The sequence below is a fragment of the Branchiostoma floridae genome, chromosome 2 (assembly GCF_000003815.2).
Source record: "Branchiostoma floridae strain S238N-H82 chromosome 2, Bfl_VNyyK, whole genome shotgun sequence".
Taxonomy (NCBI): Eukaryota; Metazoa; Chordata; class Leptocardii; order Amphioxiformes; family Branchiostomatidae; genus Branchiostoma; species Branchiostoma floridae.
The window spans coordinates 9,219,376-9,242,995 of NC_049980.1; the positions used below are offsets into that span (position 1 = coordinate 9,219,376).

Sequence of the window (23,620 nt, forward strand, 5' to 3'; positions counted from 1 at the left end):
TATCTCACCATATACACCGAGGAAAAGGCGGGGCATTAACGTTATTATCATATAGCCTATCCAACTGACACATATAGCCTATCCAACTGACACAGGGCGTTTTCTGCGTGTTTACTGTAACAACCTGCGGATGACCGCGGGTGACCCCCGATAGAACGCCCGTTCTGTTCGATCACGTCAGATCGAACAAGATTCGTGTTCTAATACCCGGAATAGAAGGAAATTTTGTTTGGGCCAAATTTGACCATCGGGTTTGTTTAGTGGGGGTGTTGAAAATCATGTTTGATCTTTTTCTGTTTAAGAATCATTTAAATCTTTTTAATTGTGTTGTATTTTAACATAAATCGTTCGAAATAAAGTACAATACGCTGTTTAATAGATATAATCGATAAATACTTAACACTAGTATTAGCGTCCTGTCCCCTCTACAATGGTGCGGTCCAAAAAGTGGGCGGTTATTCTAATAACCGCCCACTTTTCAGGTTACGGCCTGATAACCCATAGGAAATGGGGGCCTCTGATTGGTCAACTCCATCTGGCTATATGATAATAGATTTTGTTGTCTTCGACCGTGGAGTGTCTAGTGGTATACTTAGCGTTTCAACTTTAGTTTCTATTTCAAGATAATATTTATTTGTTGTTGTTGTGGTTATCTTTAGGGAGATGACGCCGTTTGACTTCCTGGACCTGTTTCGGCATATGCACCCAGACGCACAGCGTGAGGCCCGGGCGGCAGAGATTGTGGAGAATACCATTCAGCTGGTGGCCGAGAAAGTCAAGGCCCATCATAGGAGCAAGAGAATGATCGAAGGCGAGATTCTCCTTACATAACCAAATCATCAATGTTTCTGAAAATGAATAACATTTTAACTTGGGCACAAGGGAGGTGCTTGGAAAAAAAGTCGTATGTATGTTAAGTGTGAGATTAGGGGAAAACGTATGTATTGATACATAGGTACACATAGAATCGTAGATGCATATTCAATGTATAAAGCACGTCTTATATCTTGGCCCTTCTCTGTAACTACACCTGTCTGTGAAATGGCTGAGTGGGACTTATTCTCTGACAGAAAATGACATGGAACTTATTTCCTTTGCCACACAGACCTCCCTGCCATCAGCGCATTGATCTCTCAGCAGCAGCTCAGCACCATCGCCTCCCTCTCCGGCTGCGCACGCTCCGTGACCCGGGTCAACTGTTCCTCCAACTGCCTCTCCAGCAAGTACCGCACCATCGACGGATCCTGCAATAACAGGGAGAATCCGCTGTGGGGCTCTTCAATGACGCCCTTTAAGCGTTTCCTGCCGCCGATCTACGAGAATCAGTGGAACGAGCCCGTGGGCTGGAACAAGTCTCGGGAGTATAACGGATTCATCCTTCCCAGCGTCCGCCATGTTTCCAACCGGGTAGGTCTGAAAATCTTACCATTTAGTCAACTTCATCAGGTTGCTGAGTCATTTTGCAAGTTAATACCTTTTAGACAGCCACAGCCAATTTCCTCCCTGTCGACGTTTTCGGTGAAGTCAATGATAAACAGAGGAGAGGGGGGATATAGACTTAGACACGTTTGGAACCACATTCATACTGATGTAACGCCACCATGCGGAAAGGAGTAATGATGACAAGGTCATAACTAGCAAATGAAACCAGGCTTAACTTCAGTGAGGAAATTGACTGCGATTACTTCGAAGCTTGTAAAAGCTGACTATCTCGTCGAAGAAGACAAGATCTAGACCTTCTTTCACCCGAAACAAAGCATCAGCCATTTTATTCAAATCTTCATTATCCCTTGGGACATGATACTTGTACACCCTGGTGCAACGACGGGAATAAGGAATCACGTTTCTAGGCAGTCATGGATTGAACGGCAGCATAACATCTGTGACAGCGATTCTCCAATACCAAACTTAGGTGTTATATCGCTTCGTGTTGCAGAACGCTGCTTGGGTAACATGTTTCAACACAATTTTTTTTTTCGTCCAGCTCATGACCACTGCACAAAACGTGGAGGATCCTGACTACACCCACATGCTGACTCAGTTTGGACAGTTCCTGGACCACGATACAGATCTAACCGCAACCGCTGTGGGGCGCACCATGTTCACACCGTCAGTACAGTCCATCTGTCTACATTTCCAATATCTTTATAATATCAAAACATTTCATGATATGAACTGGTTCGTAGAATTAGAAGGATTTTGCTACAGATGATTACATGATAAGTACGGTAAAATTCAGACATCGGCCCTTTGATATATTGTCATTTCTTGTCTTTGAGTCGTAACCTACATCATGTTCCTCTGTTCTTTCGTCTAGGATGGGCACGGTTGGGTGTGGAATGACCTGTGACAACATCATGCCGTGTTTCCCCATCCCCATTCCGGATGACGACCCCCGCATAGACAACGAACGGGATAGGGTACGGGGTTTGAATTGATCCAATTTTATTCGGTTTAAACAGTGTCGACAAGTGTCTATTGCCCATGAGAATATGACTACACGTCCGAGATAAGTTCGGAACTATGTTCAGTTGGACAAAGTTGATTTTGAACAAACGTTGATGTGTTCATGTCTTCAATTTACTCTCTCCTCGTGATTTGGAGTATTGATTTCCTCCCTTTATGCAGGCCTGCATGCCATTCACCCGCTCCAGCGCCGTGTGCGGGACGGGAGAGACGTCCACCCTCTTCAACACTGTCATCGCTAGAGAGCAAATCAACCAGATCACCAGTTTCATCGACGCCTCCAACGTCTACGGGTCGACCTTTGCGTTTGCACAGTCGTGAGTTTTCTTTTGTCATTCTTCTTCAAAGAAACCACTGTCAATGAAACCACCGTCAAAGCAACCAAAGCAAACACTGTCAAAGCAACCAAAGAAAACACCGTCAACGCAACCAAAGCAACTACTGTCAAAGCAACGAAAACAACTACTATCCAAGCAATTAAAGTAACTACTGTCAAAGCAACCAAAGATACCTCTGTCAAAGCAACCAAAGCCAACACTGTCAAAGCAATCAAAGCAACTACTGCAATTAAAGCAACCAAAGCAACTACTGTCAAAGCAACGAAAACGACTACTATCCAAGCAATTATAGCAACTACTGTCAAAGCAACCAAAGATACTTCTGTCAAAGCAGCCAAAGCCAACACTGTCAAAGCAATCAAAGCAACTACTGCAATTAAAGCAACCAAAGATACTACTGTCAAATCAACCAAAGCAAACACTGTCAAAGCATCGAGCCTTTGCAGGCTCTTCCGATTTCTGAGCGTCGATAAAAATGCGATCGGGTTGCCGACATTGTTCGAAAGACAAATCACATCTTCTACAAGAATAACAATAATCAATACCCATCTTCTTTGTCCTTTTAGCCCCCAGCGATTCGAGGAGCCAATACGCCTATTCTGTGTAGAGCTAACTTGTGCCTAGTACTTATTATTCTTACACAGACTGCGAGACTTCACAGTTAGAACACAGTGATGCTAACGTCCACTTACAGTCATCATTTCAAACGTCAACAGTTCTTTGCGTCATTCCCTTCTTACTAATCCCATGTCGCCGGTGTGCTTTTTAAAGACCACTCTTTTTTTGTTTTGCTTGACCAGGCTGCGAGTTAAAACACAGTGGTGATAACTCCCATTTACAGTCATGAATTTACACGTCAACAATCCTTACGACAACAAGATAATTTCCACTTCATCACTCCTAGCTGGGATTAAGACTATCTACTTCAATAACAATGTCCAAAACGTACCGACGTCATTCCCTTCTTACTAGTCCCCACGTCGCCGGTGTGTTTTTAAACACCATTCTTGTTTATTTTGTTCACCAGACTGCGAGACTTCAGTACCGATGACGGTCTACTGCGCGTCCAGGAAGGAGCAGACATCAGCTCAGGAATGGACCTGCTTCCTTTCCAGAACGAGATGGTGACCTCCTGCAATCAGGTCAGTGCGAACCAATCAGAGCGTCCGATATATAACTTAGAGACCCAAAACAGTTAGCTATTGACTCAGTGATGATTGAGCAAGTTTGATATCAGAACCTTTGAAAATGAGGGACCTCATATCGTAGTGATTACATCTATTTAACTCAACACAGTTGCTCCCTGGTAGATTACAACCCAATCACCTTGAGCTCTTGACTGTATGGGCGACATGATTGGCCGGTAACATTCTTTGAACAACAGCCAGGCAAGTATCTGATTGACTGGCGGATGGTATACCGGTAGAGGGTTGTCGTTTCTTGTGCCGTACAGAGGTAGCGGTAAAGATGATGACACAAGTTTGAATTTTCTAAAGGATCCGAACGGAGGGGACATCGTCCCATGCTTCCTTGCGGGCGACGGTAGGGTCAATGAGGTCAACACGCTGATCGCATCACACACCATCTGGGTCCGCGAGCACAACCGACTCGCCCGGGAGCTGAAGAGTATCAATCCGCACTGGGACGGAGAACAGATCTACCAGGAGGCCCGTAAGATCGTCGGCTCGGAGATGCAGCACATCACCTTCACCGAGTATCTCCCCAAGATCCTTGGCCAAAGAGGTAACACCTTTTTTTCAAAAACCCGGATGATCACTATAGAGTTGCCCATAGGAAATAGTATTAATGTCGGCCAGTGTCAGGTTAACTAAAAGGACAGCATAGCAGAATGCGTATGGATTTGATAAACGACTATTCCTCCGCCTGCACTATTATTTCATACGCCTATATATATCATAAAGATGTCACGATTGATTAGATGTCACCTTATACCTTAATGAAACTGATATTCCTCTCTTCATATCTTCCTCCCTCAATCCCACCTTCTAAATAACACTTGTGCTACAGCCAGTGTCTTCCATAATCAGGTGTCTTTGAACAACTGCGTTGTGGCCTTGAACTTCGTTAGAAAGTCTTAGATTGGATGAGCCAGAGGTAGGTCAATCTTCTTGCTTTTCCTTCTTGTCTCAAGCTTATTCTTTCTATCTGGAAAGCACACAGAAAGACATTTACCCTATAGATCAACGCAGTTTCTTTTACTTCTTGCGCTTAAGGCCGACCACATTTTGATAGTTCTATGCATATATATAATCAGAATTAGATACATAATGAAACCTGGAAAATTATAGTATTGGAAGAAACGTTTCAATACATATATTGGCATTTCAAGGATCCTAGTATGTTGTCTTTAACTTAAGAGAGGAAAGAGAACAATTCGGCCCTCAATAACTATTCTGACATTTCCGCTTGAAAGTATATGAAAGTTTACAGATGTCCAGATGTGCACAGAAAGAAGCGTGGCACTGTGTTAAATCATTTGTATATCCGACTCAGGGATGGACCAGATGGGGGCATACACCGGGTACAACCCAAACGTGAACCCCTCGACCCGGAACGAGTTCGCGACCGCCGCCTTCAGGTTCGGCCACGCCGCCATTGGCGCATTTGTCAGGCGTTTTGATGAGGTAGGAATGACGTCATCAATATTACCTAAACGGTATTCTGTCCGACAGACAGACTAGACAGATTAACTGACAAACAGCGATACGAAAGCAGAATTTCTCATCTGTCAAAGAGACGGCATCGTACGGCAAACGGACGGAAATGACGACATCAATATGACGTCATCAATATGACTTGAACGGTATCCTGACCCACCGACAGACGGACTCGACAGTACAGATTGATTGACAAACAGCGACACGAAATCAGACTCTGTCATCTGCTAATGAGACGGTAGCGAATGACAAACGGACGGAAATGACGTCACAGATGACCGGAACGGATGCTGTTTGTGCAAAGGGACCATAGATCAACAGGTAGTACTAGCATCCGATTATCCAAGATGACCATCTGGTAAAAAACCGGACGCAAATGCAAATATTACTCTCAAGGTCAAGGACAATTGACGGAAACAAGACTAAAAGCGAAATATTGTGTCATTTTATTTTTATTGCTTGTGTCATCAAACGGGGTGTGACTGAGAAAACGTCTAATTCCACTTATCAAGTAAAATATTAGGAGACAGAGAATAAGAGGGTGGTTTTACTTTTCTTTTTAGACTCAACTCCGTCCATTTTGAATACCATTCCAGACCATTCCACGCAATGTCTATACCGTCACCACTACCCCATTCACGGAACCATCCAGTGACTGATCGAGATAAAATGAGATCATTTCTCTAGCTCTTGAAGGGCAGAAAGTATAAGACAATAATGATGTCCGATCCTCATTGTTGTGGATGTTCATGTTTTTGTTTCTGCACCTAGAATTACCAAGAGGCCGCGATCGGGAACGTCGCCCTGAGTGACGCCTTCTTCTCACCGTGGCGCGTCTTCCGGGAGAGCGGTATAGACCCGGTGATCAGGGGGCTCATCGGAGGGTTCGCCAAGCTGGTCACTCCTACAGACGTAAGGCGTCATTTCCTCCCTTTTTACCCTTCTACGTACGCAAAGCAATATTGTAGATGGGCGTTATGGTACCATGAGACCAGAGCAACAAAGTTGTCCTAGTCGGAAAGTAGCAGCCACCCCGAAATAGTGGTCCGAATCTCTCTAGCCACTCACATTTGATATTACGTTTGATGAAATTCTGTGTACATACATTGGACTTGAAAATGCTAAAAATGGGTAAGAATAGGTAAATTACTGGAGTTTTACACGTAAACAACAAACATCAGTATAAGGCATTGCTGTGATGGTGAGCGTGGCATTTACATTAAAGATGATGGTTCCCTTTTTCAGGTATTGCACGAGGAACTGTCCCAGAACCTTTTCAAGCTGAGGAACCAGATAGCGCTGGATCTGGCCTCCCTGAACACTCAGCGCGGCCGTGACCACGGAATCCCCTTCTACAACGACTGGAGAGTCTTCTGCAACCTCACTCGGGCAGGTGAGAGACAGATGAAAAATCTAAGGATGAATATGGATCTAAATTTTTATTTGTAGTTCTGGTAGATTCTTTTCATCAAGCAATCATTGATAGAGTGAGTACTAATCTTCTTAAAATCCAATGTCCGTTACAGCGTCCTTTGACGACCTGTCCGGTGAGATCTCCAACTCAGACGTACGCGACGCACTGGCTGACGTATATGGTGACGTCAACAACATTGACCTTTGGCCTGCGGCCCAGCTGGAGGATCACGAGGACGGCGCGAGAGTTGGGCCGACGTTTAGATGCATGCTGGCGGAGCAGTTCAAGGAAAACCGCGATGGGGACAGGTAATGCAAAGACAAACGTTCTATTGTAGCTAATCTTACGATTATGTACGTGTAGCAGAGAAATGAGAGAGATTAAAGCTTGAAATGACAGGTGTGACTGTTTGCTTTCTTGTAGAAATTGCCGATCTGAAGACAAATTTGTAACATAAATTGTGAACTATTTGCGTAACTTACGAGAAAGAAATATGTACATGTGAGACTTCGCATCTCTGACAATGCTGATGCACCATTTCTAATTCTACAGTCATTACGGGAGTCTTGCCTTTATAACGTCCTTCTATTTCTAGGTTTTGGTTCGAGAGTGACGGTGTTCTCACGGCGTCGCAGCGTACAGAAATCAGACAGGTGACCTACGCACGCGTCATCTGCGACACCACCGGCATCACGCGGCTTCCACCTGACGTGTTCCGGCGGACTGACGTGGCTGACATGGTGGCGTGTGAGGACATCCCCGGGATCAACCTGCAGTTCTGGGAGGAGATCCCTGCAGGTATGCGTTGATATGGTAACAATGAACTGAATCTCTGAAACATAATCATTATCCTTCTCATTCTATCAAATGTCACTGTTGCTGTTTGCCAATCCCCTGTGGCCTCGGCAAAATGTCAACAATGAATGTATAGTGTATCTTTTATTATTGAGCACAAAGGCTGGGTTTCAGTTTCGCAGACATAGCGCTTATTGAGAAGAGGAATAACTAAGTGCATTCTCAGAAGTATAATTTCCAATCGTACGGAAAGAATTGTATCGTTGTGTCTTATGATTATACACAAATTGTCGACCCTGCAGACGAGCCTTGCGGTGAGCCAGCGGAAGTAGAGGACGCGTACGTGCAGAAGTGCGGCGCAAACTTCTCCGACACTCACATCTACACGTGTGACCCCGGCTACGCCATGTCAGGGGCTGCCGAGATCCGTTGCCTCGGGGGAAGGGTGGACAACCCACCGCCAACATGTTCAGGTTGGCCCGCTAATTGTTTGCGATCTAGCTGAACTACTATTGCCATTGCGTTTCCATTAATTCTTTCTAGCATTGAATCTTTCATGGCAACGACATGATGTGACATTATGTACTATCATGTATCTATGGCGAAGTGTCTAATTGTTATGGAATTTGTATGTCATCGACTGTTTTGTTTTTCAATTTTAAGGTGTCTATGATATGTAGCTAGCGCAGATGAACTGCCCTGCGTTGCCTTACATTCATGTATCATTGGAATTTGATTTTTTTATCTATAGGGGAAATGGAAACATGTTCAATTTGTTTCTACTCTTCACCTGTTAGCTTGGTCTTGGATCTAGCTCAACCAGTATCTTTAATGCCATGTTGATTCCATTAGGTCATCCGCATCGCTGATGCCATCCATAAAATCAAAACAACATCTGGCCAGAGTTTTTTATGAATCTGTGGTTTTGCAACCCTTCATCCAGATATCGACGAGTGCGCAAGGGGAGACTTGAACAACTGCCAAGAAATGTGCGTCAACTCAGTCGGGTCCTTCATGTGCGCATGCCCAGATGGCTTCATGCTGAATGACGATGGAGTGAGCTGCTCAAGTAAGTGCTTACACACAGGATTGAAAGACTACAATATGTCTCACAATTCTCTCGTTCCATAAAATCTTTCTATACTTTTCTTCTTCTTTTTTTCAACTGTGAAAGACAGCGGATGCTGCCTGAACGTTTGCATAAGTATTGTAATATCCGGCATGCATACCGGCAGTACAATACACGATATGTCTCTTATAGGGGGCTATTTCTAAGACCGGCATCTTCATCGTTTCTTTGAGTTCCACGAATTTGTTTCTTTCCATATTTTGTGAAAAGTTCTTCACAGTTTCTAATATCATAACGTGATATTTCCAATAGTTGACACCTCCCTGAGCTTGGGCTGGATCATCGCGATCCTGTTCATCGTGCTGTTCTGTCTGGCCATGTGTGCCATGGTGTTCGTCCTGGTCAAGGGATGGTAAGTGCAGATGTGATAGAAAGTCATGGGTGGAAAATCTAATATTTGCAAATTCTCATAACTAAATGAATTAATGAATTACTCAATTCCCCAAGTAAAGAAGATACAAAAACCAGACTATGAAACGAAATAAAAGATTCAAACAGGAAAAGTGATTGGCAAAAAGTAATTGAAGATAAATTGACTGCAGCGGAAGGAGGTTACCATCAATGAAGCTGTGGAACACGTGGATGGTCATCATCATATATTGTCGTGCTGATTCCAAAACTGCAGCCAGCCAAACAGGTCCCGACTGGTGATGAGGCCTAAGGGATACTGTTAGGGCCCTATACACATAGTTTGAGTAGGGTGACTCCAGTCCTGGCTCTGCCAGTAAGGGCCAAGGGCAACCCATTCCGTACTACGACAGATGTGTACCATGGAGTAGGGGCTCAAACTTAAAAGAACCACAAAGTGCCTCATTTAATGATCTTTGATTTTGAGATACAGTAGAGTGTCGGAAGACGACGATCTAGTCTGGTTATGATGAATCAATGGCTCTAATGTAAAATCCTATTATTCTGCCCACAGGCACACTCACCACCAGAACCAGGAGATCCAGCGCATCAAACAGCTGAACGCCAAGCCTTTGGACCGCAACGGCGTCCACAACCAGTCCTTCATCTCCGACAAGCATGACAAGAAGTCCCTGACCGGAACTTCCTCTGGAGACTCCGGCGTGTTGGAGGTCAGTCTTTTTATAATTTTTTCTTTCTTTCTGTCCGTTTTATCCAGGGTTGCCCTCCCAGTGCTTACCACTGCTTTACAGTGGGGCCATGCGTTACACAATCAAGTAATTTACATACAGTGACATACAAACAGAAAATTGATATACGATAAGTAGAATGAATGGATGAATAATAATGGTAATGAAAATATTGAAAACGATAACAATACCAAAATAAATTATAACAGTGTTAGCAATTACTAGTATAACAAAGCCTGTTCCATGTCGTCATTGAGGGGTGAGAGGTTAGGCCATTTTTTGCATTTCATTTTAAAAACAGACATGGATGTGCAAGTCTTTGCAGATTGTGGTAAATGGTTCTTGAAGATACGATTTTTGTAGTGACCTTATCGTTTTTGCTTCTGATGTCATCACCGGTATTCTAATAAGGCCATGTTGATTTGATTATATGGATGACATCCTCCGGGAACTCCAAAACTGATGCGAGCGAGCGAATAAAAAAAAAGTTTGGCCAAAAAAAAAAGTTGCCTTCAGTATGAAATCAAAGTAGCCAGGAAGGTTGAACATAGGACTAAACACACATAGTATGGTATACCAACAGTTAGGTGTAGGGACCAGTACATCATACGGGTTTAAACGGGTGCAAAACATTTTTTTCTTCTTGGACCAATCCGAAAAAAAAACAGACCTGAAAAAAAAGGAACAGGTTTCGCCAATTACAAAATGGACACACTATGTCGGCAGCCATTTGGGGTCTAACCGGGGGGGGGGGGGGGGGCAAGAAGACAACAAGAGCGAAGTCAAGTAGAGTTTATAGTCAATTGCACCAAGTTTCTACTGTCAAAGGTACAGAGACAGTTAGCCTTCATTACATGGAGATGGGATTTTAGAATGCAGTGGGAGTCCAATAATCCACCAAACAGATTCCTTTGTAGCAAAATTGACCAATTACCATTGTTTTGAGTATTGCCAGTTCTCAAGTTTCCACAGACAATCACGTCCAGGTTCCTGTCCGGACCTGGAAATGATCCTCTGGACCTGAATTTTCTGTACTGGTACCTCCCCCAACCAACAATAGATTTTTTTTCTTTCTGTCCTTTCACACCTTATTCGTTGACTTTAGATTCATTTTGGCATTCTATGGCATTAGTTATCTGTTTTCCGATACTTTTTTTTCAATCTACGGAATATTTGTGCTCATTTTACAGCTGCTTTGCACAATTTATTGTGTGGTCGAAAACTTTTTTTTTTTTTTTTGAAAATGGCCGAAAATTGGTGCGAGCGCGGATGTCATCCATATAATCAAATCAACGTGGCCTAAGGCATAGAATAGTATGAATAGCCTTTCACATCCTTAGCTTATACATGGGAGACTTATGGTAGAGAGAAGCTATCAAAAGTTACCTACCTGACGTTTAGTCCATAACATTGACAAGTTAGTCTGTCAAAATTGTCCATATAGAGCATACCAGGAGGTTCTATACGGCGAAACATGCGAAACATGGCAGTCAAACAAATATTGGTGACCCTCTACCATACCACCCCCACCCCCCTCGCCTACCGTGAATGACAACGTTATACAACCACGCAGCCTTTGTCTAGAGCATTCTGGTCACTCTATAAAGTTCCAATATGGCTGAAGTCTGGTTTTCCAACATGGCAAAACGGCAACAAACCTTACCTATTACATATTTCCAAAGAAAAGAATATATGTCTGATCGATACTCTTTCTATCATGCTTGGTTATATCAATCTTATTAATATTGATAGTTTGTGTAATACAATACAGAGATTTTTCATTCTTCACTTCACTTCTTTCTCACATGATACCATCTGCCGATGAAAAGTGCGTGAATGGACGACCCCCCGGAGTCTTGTTTCTACGTGTAGTAGGTTGCCGTTGCTTTGGTGTTTTCGTGGTGGTCGTTAAATGGTGTCTCAGTGTTTTGTCGTTATTTGTCTAACAATCTTTGGGCACCCACACTGGAGGAAGGAAATAAATTCGTAATGTTGAGCTCAACACTACCCACCAACAATGCTCGTAAAAATACATATCAATGTACACAGCTACGGCCGCATGGCGCGTTGGTACAGGGCAATGACCCCTAATTGACGGCTGCGCAGAAGGTCCCCGGTGAGTCCCCTCAGGATTGATTTTTAAAAGTATCAGAAGATGTGTTTTTCTTTGGAAATGTTGGCATCTTGGAGCTGTATTCTACAGGTAAGGGTTGTAGGTTTTTTATTATGTCGAAAAAAACAGACTTTTAAGCCTGTTTTGGGTGCCTGGAACACTAGAAAGAAGTTTGTTATGTAGCTGTCATTGTAGTGCCAGATGGGGTCAAAGGTCACCGAGTTGCGTTTGGATGCAAATCACCGGTCAGAAAGTTCCGAAAAGTTGAGAATGGACATTTTAGAAGCCGGGCTACCCTCTCAATGTTAGTTTTTCGAGAACGAAACGTCAGGTAGGTGACTTTTGACAGCTTCTATTTGCCATTAAATGCATTATAAGTATAGGGAAGACATGATTGGTGGTCACTGCTCTGCCATGTTCGGCAGGGTAGTCAAGTTCAAAATTAGCAGGTGTCAAGACACTTCAAGTGATGCGGGAAGGGTTGTCAAGCATTGTCACAAGTTTTAAAGACTTCACGGAGACCCTACTCCAAGGATTGGTCCCCAGGGAGCACAGGTGTCAGGAGGGATGTGGTAAGGTTTGTGGCTTTGGTTAGACTTCATATTGTTTAGCAAAAAGTGGCACAAACAGGGGAAAATGGTAAAATCTGCTCACCCTGTCATAAGGGGACTACTCTCCATCAGTTTAGACACCAAAATTTGTATCTAAATGCTGTTAGACCACACTTTGGAGCAGATGATGAGAGTGCATAGAATGAGGGGGGGGGGGGGGTAGGTGTGTCCTTTGGGGCTTATATATCATTGGGGGCCAATATGTTCCCAAAAATTGGTTATATGGGCAAAAGAAAGGCTTTACCTGACTCAACTGACTGAAATTTCTTGAGAAATTCTGCCATATTAGTGGTTTTGGGCCTGATTTCTTACTTTCTGTACCTTTTATTGATAATGTAATATGCACTCTCATAAAATGCTTCAAAGTCTAACCTGGCAGCTTTTCAATACAACTTTAGGTGTGTAAATGGTGGGAGAATACTTTCCTTATGCTAGAAAGATCAGCTTTTAACTTTTTCTTCAGTTTGTGTCACTTTTTGGTTAATGCTATGGAGCCTATCAAATGCCTCAAACCACTGCCAAAGCCTTGAGGAAAGTCCTCTGACACCTGCCATGAGATCCATTCCCCTGGGAGCATTCTTGGTCAGAAAGCTTTGAAACTTGGGATAATGTTTGAAAACTCTTACTCGCATCATGCGAAATGATTGAAACTTGTCAATTCTCAAGTTCGGGCCCCTACAAGGGCAATGACCCCTAATTGACGGCTGCGCAGAAGGTCCCCGGTGAGTCCCCTCAGGATTGATTTTTAAAAGTATCAGAAGATGTGTTTTTCTTTGGAAATGTTGGCATCTTGGAGCTGTATTCTACAGGTAAGGGTTGTAGGTTTTTTATTATGTCGAAAAAAACAGACTTTTAAGCCTGTTTTGGGTGCCTGGAACACTAGAAAGAAGTTTGTTATGTAGCTGTCATTGTAGTGCCAGATGGGGTCAAAGGTCACCGAGTTGCGTTTGGATGCAAATCACCGGTCAGAAAGTTCCGAAAAGTTGAGAATGGACATTTTAGAAGCCGGGCTACCCTCTCAATGTTAGTTTTTCGAGAACGAAACGTCAGGTAGGTGACTTTTGACAGCTTCTATTTGCCATTAAATGCATTATAAGTATAGGGAAGACATGATTGGTGGTCACTGCTCTACACCCGATCCCTAGATCTCGGAAGTTAAGCAACGCGCGGTCCGGACAGTTCTTGGATGGGGTCCCGTGCTCGAGGAGGTCCCTCGATCACGTTAAACAGCCTCATTGCTCAACACATTGGGTACCTACTGGCTGGCAGAATACACCAGATGATTAATCTTTTTTTTTTTAATTTGAATATTCTTTTCTTCTTCAGGAGGATCTGGACTCCCTGCCAGGAGTCGTGAGCTAGACGTGCTGCCGATGTGAGTACTCCGCGGAGAAGTGGTGCGACTCCACAGAGCTGATGCTGCAGTAGCAAGCCTGGAAAGCCTTTCAGACACACATATCAGGCTTTTCCTGATTATTAACCCAGTTGTGTCGACGTACGCGTTTGAGTTTGATTCAAGTGCTATCCAATTTTACCTTGCCATTAGGAAGCCATTCTTTCAATGGTCGATAAGAATTGATTTTGTAAATATTGTGTGCTTGTGTGTTTTTCACAGTTTTAGAGAAATAAGTTTGTTCTGTGAAGTTTTAGAGATCTAACGTTATTATTCAACCAATATGTATTCTTTTTTCATTTTCCTAAAATAGGAGAGATGTAAACAAGTTGTGAAGACAGAAACCTGTACGTAATGAATTGGTTTAATATAGACTATATTTTAAACACATAGTGATTTCTATGATATGACTTTTTGTCCATTTATACTGTGTGACGTATTGTTCATTTGTGTGTTAAAAAGTTGTGTGTCCATCTGAGCTCGTGGAGCTTTAAACACCAAATTATGTAGCAGGATATCGCACTCATGCCTTGTAATTTTCCATGTTTGACAAGGCTACAATCATCAAATAAAAGCGAATGAAAGAAATTCAGATACTGCAAAATTTAATGTGGCAAAATTTGGCAATGAGGACCATATGATTCCATAAAAGAAAGTATAATTGTAATTACATAGATTATTTTTCTAAATCGTAAATTATGTACACCGAAACTATAATCTTCCTTTCTCGTTTTTATTGTTGAGAGTTTTACCCCATATACCACGTTATTCAAAATAAAGAATATGTGACAATAGACGGCCATGAGGAGCTGTCGGTATGAAACTTGTAAATATACTTATTAATGTGTGAAATAGTTAATATCTGTGTGACAATTTGAAGTGGAACAAACCTCCGATAGTGAAATATTGTGACTGATATTTTCATTGTGTAGTTAAGCTTATATTATCATTAAAATAACATTTCAAAAACGTCAAACAATTTGTGGCTGTACTATTTTCTTTTTTTGAACTTGATGTAAAATTTTTGACCGGGCTATTGATTATAAAGAACATGTATATTTCGTTACTGACTGGTGGCATTATCTAATCTATTAGTGGTACTAACATTCCCTGCAATTTGTTAATAGCGTGATTCATTTTTTGTCTGGGGAATATCTTCTTTCTAGAAAAAAACTTTCGACAAACATCGAAAGTCAGGCTTTGTCACGATCGCAATCGGAGACTTTCACTTTATTCAGATCCAAATTTCGCGCTGAAAAACGTCATATCCGTTTAAAGAACAGAAATTGTCATTGTAGCCTTGATTTGGGTAAGTCTGGCCGACTGGTCGTCTGACATCTTCACGTATTGAAGTTCATATACTCATAGGCAGACATTGGTGCCTGATTACCCAATTTGTCGCAAACTTTCGGGCATTTGCGTCGGTCTATCATAATCATTTATTAGTGGGGTGCAGCATAATTTCTTAAAAGAAACCCGGCCATTTCTTTTACAGCAGTTTTAATTACATTGTTGTAAGCCTGTATTTTCTGAAGAACCGTTTGGTTCGTTTATTTATAGCCCTCATGATTTGATTGTATCAAAAATTTGAAATGGGACCCTTCCCCCCAAATGGAACATTCCCTTGACCCAAAACAAAACAGTTCAAAGTTCACTAGGTTAAAGTCCAGGTGCTCACAGTTCATCAGCGCGTTGGAGTCAGTGTTTTACGTAACTGTTGTGTGGCTTTAGTGCACATATAACTGTCGTGAACGACAATATTAAAGGTGGACAACATGGGGAATGTGGTGTCTTTAGTAGAAAGCAGTCCGCTGGCTCGCGACGCGGCCGTGGCGTTCGGCGTGCAGTGGGCGCTGTTTCCAATCGCCGCTTACTTTCAGACGGAAAAATTCTTCGACTTGGCAGGTAAGTGGCTATGGTAAACAGTTTGTGGGGAGCTAGCAGTGTCGCGTACACAGTCATGTACATAGATATCGTATCTAGTTGATTTGCAAGACAGACAAAAAACAACGCCTTTCAAATGTTGAGTTCGTAGAGAGCATACCTCCGCCCCTTGATGAAATGATATGGACACTACCTCACTACCTGGGATACGGACAGTATATACATTTGATACGGATACTACTTGTGGCACAGACACGGCAGGGGATACAGATATCCACAGGGTGCAGACACTACAAGGTGCAAACACCGTAATAACAATTATTGTAATGTATATATAACATACTGATGCAGAGTATGAAAGCCCATTGTTAACTCCATGAAAAATGGAGGTCTTTTTTTTTTTGTTCTGTGTGTGTGTTTGTGATGTTTGTGCTTGTATTGACAGATTTTTGCGGTAAACATGATTTTAGAACCTTTGGATGGATGAATGATATAACACCGTAGTTCACCTTTATCCATAGGGTACCCGTATCCATTGTTTTTAATTTTTAACAAGATATTCAGGGATGTCAAGTCGATGGACATTGCAAAATTTTGAAAACAACCACAATATCTCCAAATTTAAAATTTAGCATGTTGGAAACCACCATCCGTGCATGTGAAATCTGCAGATACCCAGCTTTTAAAACAGTGTATTTAGGTTACCCAACGGATAAAGGTGAACAAGTTTTATATGTAATGATATTTGGTATATGGGTAGGAGTTGGGAAACCAAGGGTCTAGGTCAATTTTAGGCCCCCTTGAGTGCGACCTTGTTGGTACGGATTTTAATTTACCAGGATGCTTCTATAACATGTTGTATATCCTGTTTAATGCCCAGGTGGAGGTACCTTTGCCCTGTTGTCCCTGCTGAGTCTGAGGTGGGGCGGGCGATACTACCAACGTCAGAAGATCCAGACAGGCATGGTCTGTACCTGGGCTCTCAGGTGAGACACACCTTTATCAGCACACCTGCGTGACAATAAATGGTGCATGCCCCAGTTATTCCATGACCGGGATCCAACATAATCCCAGATTATTGTTCTGGTTTATGTGCTGAATTAACATCAATGTTTGTATAACATTGAAGCCCTATTGATTGTCCTTGATAAGTTTTTGTCAACGAATCTTTGCTTCCATTTATTACTCCAAGGCCACAAACAATAAAGCGCCTGGTGGCTTGACCGATGATGTCACTGATATGGACTTCCCTATATCAGGATATTCGTTATTGTGAATATCTTGCAGTGCTATAATTTTCTTATAAATCAGATACATTACACCCTATGGTGCATGTGTTTCCTTTCTACATAAGTATCAAACCACTTTTCTCGTTCCTGGGAAATTTTTTTCACTTAATATGGTGCTGATGACAAAAGGATCTTAAGTATTGGCTTCAATTGGGACAAGAAACTGGGATGCTCTCTGTGTACTTAGTCAATTATAAGATTGGCCTATGTTTCTTGTCTTGTCTCGTCAGCTTGCCGCAGCACCTGTGGTAAGCAATAGCTTTAACACCAATACTCCGACATGTTGTTTCCAGACTCTCCCTGTTTTTGTTCCACCGGGTGCTGAAGGCAGGCAGCGACAGCAGATTCAAGCATGTCAAGAAGAATCCTAAGATGTTCCTACTATACTGGACCATACAAGGTCAGCTCAACACTTTTATCAGTATTTTGTAGACTTTTGTTTCTTTATTTGTACCTTTACTTGAATTCGATATTTTCTCTATTCAGCCATTGGGGCCACTTTTCTTAAAAGTCATGTTGGAAATAGTTTTAATGCGCATTTGTTCATTTGTGTTTCACATTTGTACAATAAAGGTCTTCATTCAGTATAGCTAGTCCTCTTCATAGACCACTAAGTACAATTTTGTATCTAAATCAAGTTAGTTTGTCTTTGGAGCAGGTGGTACTGACATTGAAATTGCCTTTCCAGAATTGCATATTAGGACACATTACTTCATACACTTATGATAGCTTTACATGTCTTTGATTTTAGCTATGATGATTGTTTTTTTGCTAGAAGCCTTAGGATAACATTAAATGAGCACTGTACATTGGAGATGCAATTCTCTTCTGGTATAACAATATTCTCTACCCATCTGTTCGCCAGGCCTGTGGGTTTTTGTCACACTCCTCCCCACCCTCCTCCTAAATGATGAAAAGAGTAACCCTGCCCTGGGGGAGAGAGACTATGCTGGGTGGGGGCTGTGGGCACTCGGCATGCTGGTGGAAATCATCGCTGATTACCAAAAATCTGCATTCAAGAACAACCCAGCCAATAAGGTAAGGAATGATATAGCATTAGCCAATCAGGTAAGGGTGTGGTGCAGTGTCAGCCAATCAGATAGGATGTAAAGTAATTGAGTTAATCAGAAGGCACCAATGGTGTAAAAAATTAGATTTGTTACTTTGTTACATTCTAAGACACAATTCGCACTGTCTATGAGAATGAAACTTCAAAGAGGGATGTCGAAGACAATTCCTGATAAGTACACAGGTTCTCACACTAAGGGGTACAGACACTCCAGGGAAATAAACTCTAAAGGCTGGTAATAGACACTGCAAAAGTGTAAAATGATGCTATTAAAGGGGGTTCGAACACCCCAGGCGATACTACTAGTCCTACAACGACACTAAGGGGTACAGACACTAAACACAAACAATTAAGGGATTTTCGCCAGTACAAAGCTACGGACACTCCAGGGGGTACGGTTATTCCAGGGGGCCCTGACATTACACTACAGGTGGTACAGACACAGCAAGGGTAACAGACAGGTAAAGGGGATATGGATATAAGACGTAAATCATGCACTATATAAAGATGTTTCATGTGCATATCTCTCTGCAGGATAAGTTCATCCAGAGTGGTCTGTGGTCCCTGAGTCGTCATCCCAACTATCTGGGAGAGATTCTTCTCCAAACTGGTCTCTACATCTCTGCGTCTTCCGTGTTCCGTGGTTACCAGCACCTGAGCGCGGTGTCCCCCGTGTTTGTGTTCCTTCTCCTGACACGTCTGAGCGGGATCCCCATACTGGAACGTCAGGGCATGAAACGCTGGGGACAGAACCCAGCTTACCTAGCCTACAGGCGCAACACTGCTGTTCTTATCCCATACATCTGGTAGTGTTAAGCAATAGTTTCTTCATCAGTATGTCTCCATCAGGACTTTTCAAGAATCTCTTAAGGTTTACCTAATATGTCATGTATTTTGATACCTGAAAGCCATGAAGACATTGTCTATACTTGATAGTTCCAAACGGATTTATTTCTTACATACAATTTGTGCTGTTATCACTGTCATAATCTCTGATGAATAAATGATGGTTATCTTCATGCGTGTCAATGTTCTTGTACAATCTAGATATAGTTCTCTTACGACGTAAGAACATAATATTAAGGTGCCGTAGATGTCAGAAGAAGCTAAGATACCTGCAGCCAGGTAGCACTAATATTCCGTCCTCAGATCAATGCTGAGAAAATGAGAACTGTTATAGAAATCAATATTCTGTTGACCATTGTTTAGGGCTGCTATAGGTTAAAGTTTGCTATAGGTTAAATGTTAACTAGACCGACCTGCTTCCCGTGACTCTCATGGGACCTTTCAAACGTCTCTCAGCTTGTCATTTGCGACGACGTCTTGCAGGGACAAGCGAAGGTATTTGTGTTCGGCTAATCTAGCAATAATATAATCAGACGAAAAACATCTTGACCGAGCTAGATATATTTAAGTCAAAACTATACCAATACAAATGGGCTTTGCGGTTTGCAAATAGATTGCAGCGTTATGTTGCTATGTTTGATATTTTCATTGTATCTATTTTAAGTACATTTACACATATAAAAGAACTATGCATAAAGAAATAAAGAAACTGTATAACAGCATAGGCTGGCAACAGTAACAATCTATCTAATGTTCGAACGGAAGAGTATCCCTTAGGCAGTGGCGCCAAAGTCCACTCTAGGAAAAGGTCACAGGAGATTCGACTACGACATTTTTCAGAAGCCAGCATTCGGCCTACAAACACCAAGAATAAAGATTGCGTTGCACACATAGCATCAAAATTGTACTTTCTTACGCAAAAGGACTTGGCCTGTTGGCTGACGCTCCTCGATTGCCAAATACCCGTTGTATTCACCGCCAAAATATACTAAATAACAATTACAATTACAAGTATTCCTTTTGTTCGTGTTGAATGAACTTACTTCAGCGAGTTATGTTAATGTTGGGATCCTTATTTTTGCCTTTCTCTAGCAAAACATTCAGAGAAGTGGTAACGACTAACGGTGACGATAGGAAAATGACCAAAGACCCGACGAAAAGCGATGATGGTGGAGCATCAGAGTCACAACCTCTGTTGAGTGGCAAGAAAGTGTCTACAGACCACACCCCTTCCTCAACATGCCGCTTACCAATCGAACCTATTCCATTATTCTTTCTCCTCGCCATTGGTCTACAGAACCCCATTTTGAAAGAGTTTCTGTACTACAAACAGTGTGAAAAGATCAACATCACTTTTGTCTGGGACGACAATTCCTCCAAGTGTTTCCTTAACATGTCTGATCCGGGGTACTTGGCTCAGCAAACGGCCCAGGCCGGAGCTTCACAACAACTTCTGTACCACAACATTGCCCTGTTGTCCCCGGTGTGCTTTTCTGCCATTTTCTTTGGGGTTTGGAGCGATCTAAGCCAAAGACGAAAGGTCGCTATTGTGCCTCCAATCTTTGGAATGATCATCCAAGCCGCCGTCTACCTGTTACTGATGGGGTTTGAGTTCTCTTTCGAATTTGTCATAATTGGCGTGACTTTTGTTGGTCTTCTTGGCTATTATTATACTCCATTTGTTGGCATCAAAGCCTACTTAGCCGACGTAACACCCCGCTCCCAACTCACATTTCGCCTGGCTGTACTTAGCGCTTTTGAAGGCATCGGCATTGGGCTTGGGTATGTAACGTCGGGCCTCTGGATTCAATGGCAAAAATCTTTCACCACATCAATGTGGATTCCATTAGGCTTGTTCATCTTCATGTTTCTGTACGTGATACTTCTTCCAGAGTCTTTGCCAAAGTCAGAGAAAAAACTGTTTTCCTGTTCGCATTTTAGCGCTTTCGGACGAGCATGCAAGTCGGCAAAAAATTCTGATATTAACTGGGGGCTCTTGGGATGCTATTACGTTGCCTACATTTCAGTGCACTTTGCTGACGGGGCTTTTTCTGAAATAGTCAATCTCTACTTGATGAACTCACCTTTTTGTTGGGACCCTACTAAGATTGGTATACTCCTTGCTGCCATGTACGTTGGAGGACACATGATCAGTGCAGTAGGAATCCGTGTGTTCGGACGAGTCATGGATGATCTGTGGATCGCACAGATAGGTGTGCTGTCTGACGTGTTGGCCAACACACTCATGGCTGTGTCTGCTTATCTTCCACACCAGGACATCATACCCTTCATCGGTAAGTGGTCTTCCTATTTTACAACATGGCCGCTTAGAGATTGTGTGTTAAAAGACGTGTGGTGGGTGGTTGGTTTGGTTGGTTGGTTGGTTGGTTGGTTGGTTGGTTGGTTGGTTGGTTGGTTGGTTGGTTGGTTGGTTGGTTGGTTGGTTGGTTGGTTGGTTGGTTGGTTACATGTATGAATGACCAATGTGTTTATTGTCAGATAAAGTTACAGCTATCATAATGTATCTACCTGTACTGTGATCTATTCGTAACTTGCTGCCCCATTTCCTACACACAGTGCCCTGTGTCCGAATGTTCGGCCGTATGCAGCATTGCGTCATCAGTTCTGGCATGTCTAAACTTGTTTCACAGGACCGACAAGGTACGTTTCTGTTTTTGAGCTCTTTTCAAATATCAGTACTGTCTACCCAACCTAATCTATTCCATTTCTTCAATGTTTGAAAATGTAGAAAGAGAGCACCTTCGTTCCTTTCAACCTATCTCGTCGGTATACATTATACTAATCTCTTTGCTCTTTACTTGGAGTTCCAGCAGCTTGTAGATGAGTGTCCTTCTCATTTGATATCATCTGTTGTTGTGTTGATGTGATTTTTTTTATTTTCAGGTTCGGTATTTGCGCTCCTGTACTGTTTTGAGGCCATTAACAAGTTGACCCAGTCGCTGGTGTTCCTTCCCGTGTACCGGGCCACTCTGCACTGGTTCCCGGGGTTCGGCTTCCTCATCAACCCCGCTATCAACTTCATCATCACCGTTCCTGTACTAGGGTGCGTTAAATAAGATTTAGTACTTACGTGGTTGTATTCATTGAATAAAGAGGCTATCTTTACACAACCAAGTTACTTTATTCTCACCGACGTTTCGGTTACCGTCTGTCACCTTCTTCAGGGCAATTCTGACTGGTTCACATTGTACTGCACGACAGGTGTCGCTGCTCACAGTTCAGATGCGGACACAAAACGTAAAGGTTTTACGTAAAGTATGTACATATGTAAATACTTTACGTTTTGTGACCGCATCTGAACTGTGAGCAGTAATGGTTGTGTAAAAAAAAGGTCTCTTTATTCAGTGACGTACCAATATAATGAAACTATTCACGGAAAATATCTTCATGTTTTGTAATAGATGCACAAAGACCTAAATGAGTGTTTGAATATCTGTCTGATTGTACAATCTTTTTTGATCTTGCTGTGGGGATGGAAATGATGTGTTTGTTTCTAAATGTGCGCAAGTTTAAAAGTGCGAATATTCAGTAACCTCTATCAAACTCAAAGGCTCTAATTGAAGCTCGGAAACCATACGTTGAAGGCAACTCGAAGGTTCTTGTCAAACAGAACATACCACAGACATTTATACTCCGGTGTCCGGTTGACTCCCTTTGGCCGGCGTTGTACTCCTTGGCCAGCTTTGATACTACTAGTATCTTATATCCTTATGGCACCATTAAACTGCCTGGAGATAAGTGAATACTTGACAGGGTTGCACATTTTCTCAGCGAGACAATAAACAGAAACGGTCTGTAACAATCATAAGATAAAGAAATAGATGAATACATGAAATATTGCCGTAAGTGTATTTTCTTATTCTGTTCTGCAGATTCGTGCATTACCGTACACGCAACCGGTCCACGAGGAGTCAGCTCACAATCAACTAAGTGTCAACAGTGCGAGAAGCCTAAAAAGATTATATAGACTTGTCTTTTCAAATGCTGTTCCAAATGCATCTTTCTGGTGCAAATATGACGAAGTGCAATAAGTTGGTTCTAAGGAGAGTTTTAACGTCCATGTTTTCATTTCATCGTAGATTTAAGAAACAACAAGCTCCGAAAGAATGTTATCAGCTCGTGGAGTCTTGGATTAACATATGTTAATAAATACAGAAAATCTTTGAAAGACGGATTTCCGTGAGTTTATAATTTCTCGGTAGTCCTCCTCTCAAAAAAGAAACACAACTGCAAGACATTAGTGCTAACAAACAGTCGCCCAATGATATTCATGATATATGTTTCTTAATACATAGACCTTGTCACAGTGTGCTTTAAAAGAATTTCTAATGATCTGTGAACTATAACCTAGTAGTGATAATAAATCCCTTGCCGTTAGTAGACATCAACAGTTCTCGCACAAGAAACTAATCACAACGGCTCTGGAATACAACTAGTCAGAGGTATTATCTGTCCACATGCATTACAGTCATGGCCT

General features: G+C 42.2%; 3 protein-coding genes across 7 annotated transcripts in view; all 3 read left to right on the forward strand.

The window, feature by feature from the left end:
* Window positions 1-15,095, forward strand: part of LOC118405423 (thyroid peroxidase-like) — a 31,634-nt gene extending 16,539 nt beyond the window's left edge. For 4 of the 5 annotated variants that reach the window (XM_035804939.1, XM_035804954.1, XM_035804925.1 and 1 more), the window contains exons 4-20: window positions 660-811; window positions 1,106-1,407; window positions 1,985-2,109; window positions 2,318-2,420; window positions 2,629-2,783; window positions 3,832-3,946; window positions 4,301-4,547; window positions 5,319-5,449; window positions 6,254-6,394; window positions 6,728-6,875; window positions 7,009-7,204; window positions 7,492-7,694; window positions 7,994-8,164; window positions 8,635-8,760; window positions 9,073-9,172; window positions 9,743-9,899; window positions 11,747-11,878. In XM_035804939.1, the coding sequence (XP_035660832.1) occupies window positions 660-811; window positions 1,106-1,407; window positions 1,985-2,109; window positions 2,318-2,420; window positions 2,629-2,783; window positions 3,832-3,946; window positions 4,301-4,547; window positions 5,319-5,449; window positions 6,254-6,394; window positions 6,728-6,875; window positions 7,009-7,204; window positions 7,492-7,694; window positions 7,994-8,164; window positions 8,635-8,760; window positions 9,073-9,172; window positions 9,743-9,899; window positions 11,747-11,863 (2,689 nt within the window). In that variant the 3' untranslated portion in view covers window positions 11,864-11,878. Of the gene's footprint in view, window positions 1-659; window positions 812-1,105; window positions 1,408-1,984; window positions 2,110-2,317; window positions 2,421-2,628; window positions 2,784-3,831; window positions 3,947-4,300; window positions 4,548-5,318; window positions 5,450-6,253; window positions 6,395-6,727; window positions 6,876-7,008; window positions 7,205-7,491; window positions 7,695-7,993; window positions 8,165-8,634; window positions 8,761-9,072; window positions 9,173-9,742; window positions 9,900-11,746; window positions 11,879-13,967 lie in introns of those variants that run through there. The other variant, XM_035804931.1, reaches the window with a different exon arrangement.
* Window positions 15,096-15,670: 575 nt separating this feature from the next.
* Window positions 15,671-19,299, forward strand: LOC118405532. Its single transcript, XM_035805040.1, has 5 exons — window positions 15,671-15,939; window positions 16,799-16,904; window positions 17,501-17,607; window positions 18,073-18,245; window positions 18,811-19,299. The coding sequence occupies exons 1-5, from the start codon at window positions 15,810-15,812 to the stop codon at window positions 19,084-19,086; spliced, it is 792 nt and encodes a 263-aa protein (XP_035660933.1). The 5' UTR covers window positions 15,671-15,809; the 3' UTR covers window positions 19,087-19,299.
* A 419-nt stretch (window positions 19,300-19,718) lies between these two features.
* On the forward strand, window positions 19,719-23,541 carry LOC118405481 (proton-coupled folate transporter-like). The gene is made up of 4 exons (XM_035804987.1): window positions 19,719-21,416; window positions 21,700-21,783; window positions 22,027-22,186; window positions 23,016-23,541. Exons 1-4 carry the CDS (start codon window positions 20,156-20,158, stop codon window positions 23,071-23,073), a joined length of 1,563 nt encoding a protein of 520 aa, XP_035660880.1. The 5' UTR covers window positions 19,719-20,155; the 3' UTR covers window positions 23,074-23,541.
* Window positions 23,542-23,620: the final 79 nt, after the last annotated feature.

Excerpts from the sequence above, each read along its gene's own strand:
- LOC118405532 (XM_035805040.1), top strand. The coding sequence starts at position 15,810 with ATGGGGAATGTGGTGTCTTTAGTAGAAAGCAGTCCGCTGGCTCGCGAC. Across the intron at positions 15,940-16,798 it reads AAAATTCTTCGACTTGGCAG|GTGGAGGTACCTTTGCCCTG; the intron begins GTAAGTGGCTAT and ends TTTAATGCCCAG. Across the intron at positions 17,608-18,072 it reads ACTATACTGGACCATACAAG|GCCTGTGGGTTTTTGTCACA; the intron begins GTCAGCTCAACA and ends TCTGTTCGCCAG.
- LOC118405481 (XM_035804987.1), top strand. The coding sequence starts at position 20,156 with ATGAACTTACTTCAGCGAGTTATGTTAATGTTGGGATCCTTATTTTTG. Across the intron at positions 21,417-21,699 it reads GGACATCATACCCTTCATCG|TGCCCTGTGTCCGAATGTTC; the intron begins GTAAGTGGTCTT and ends TCCTACACACAG. Across the intron at positions 22,187-23,015 it reads ATCACCGTTCCTGTACTAGG|ATTCGTGCATTACCGTACAC; the intron begins GTGCGTTAAATA and ends TCTGTTCTGCAG.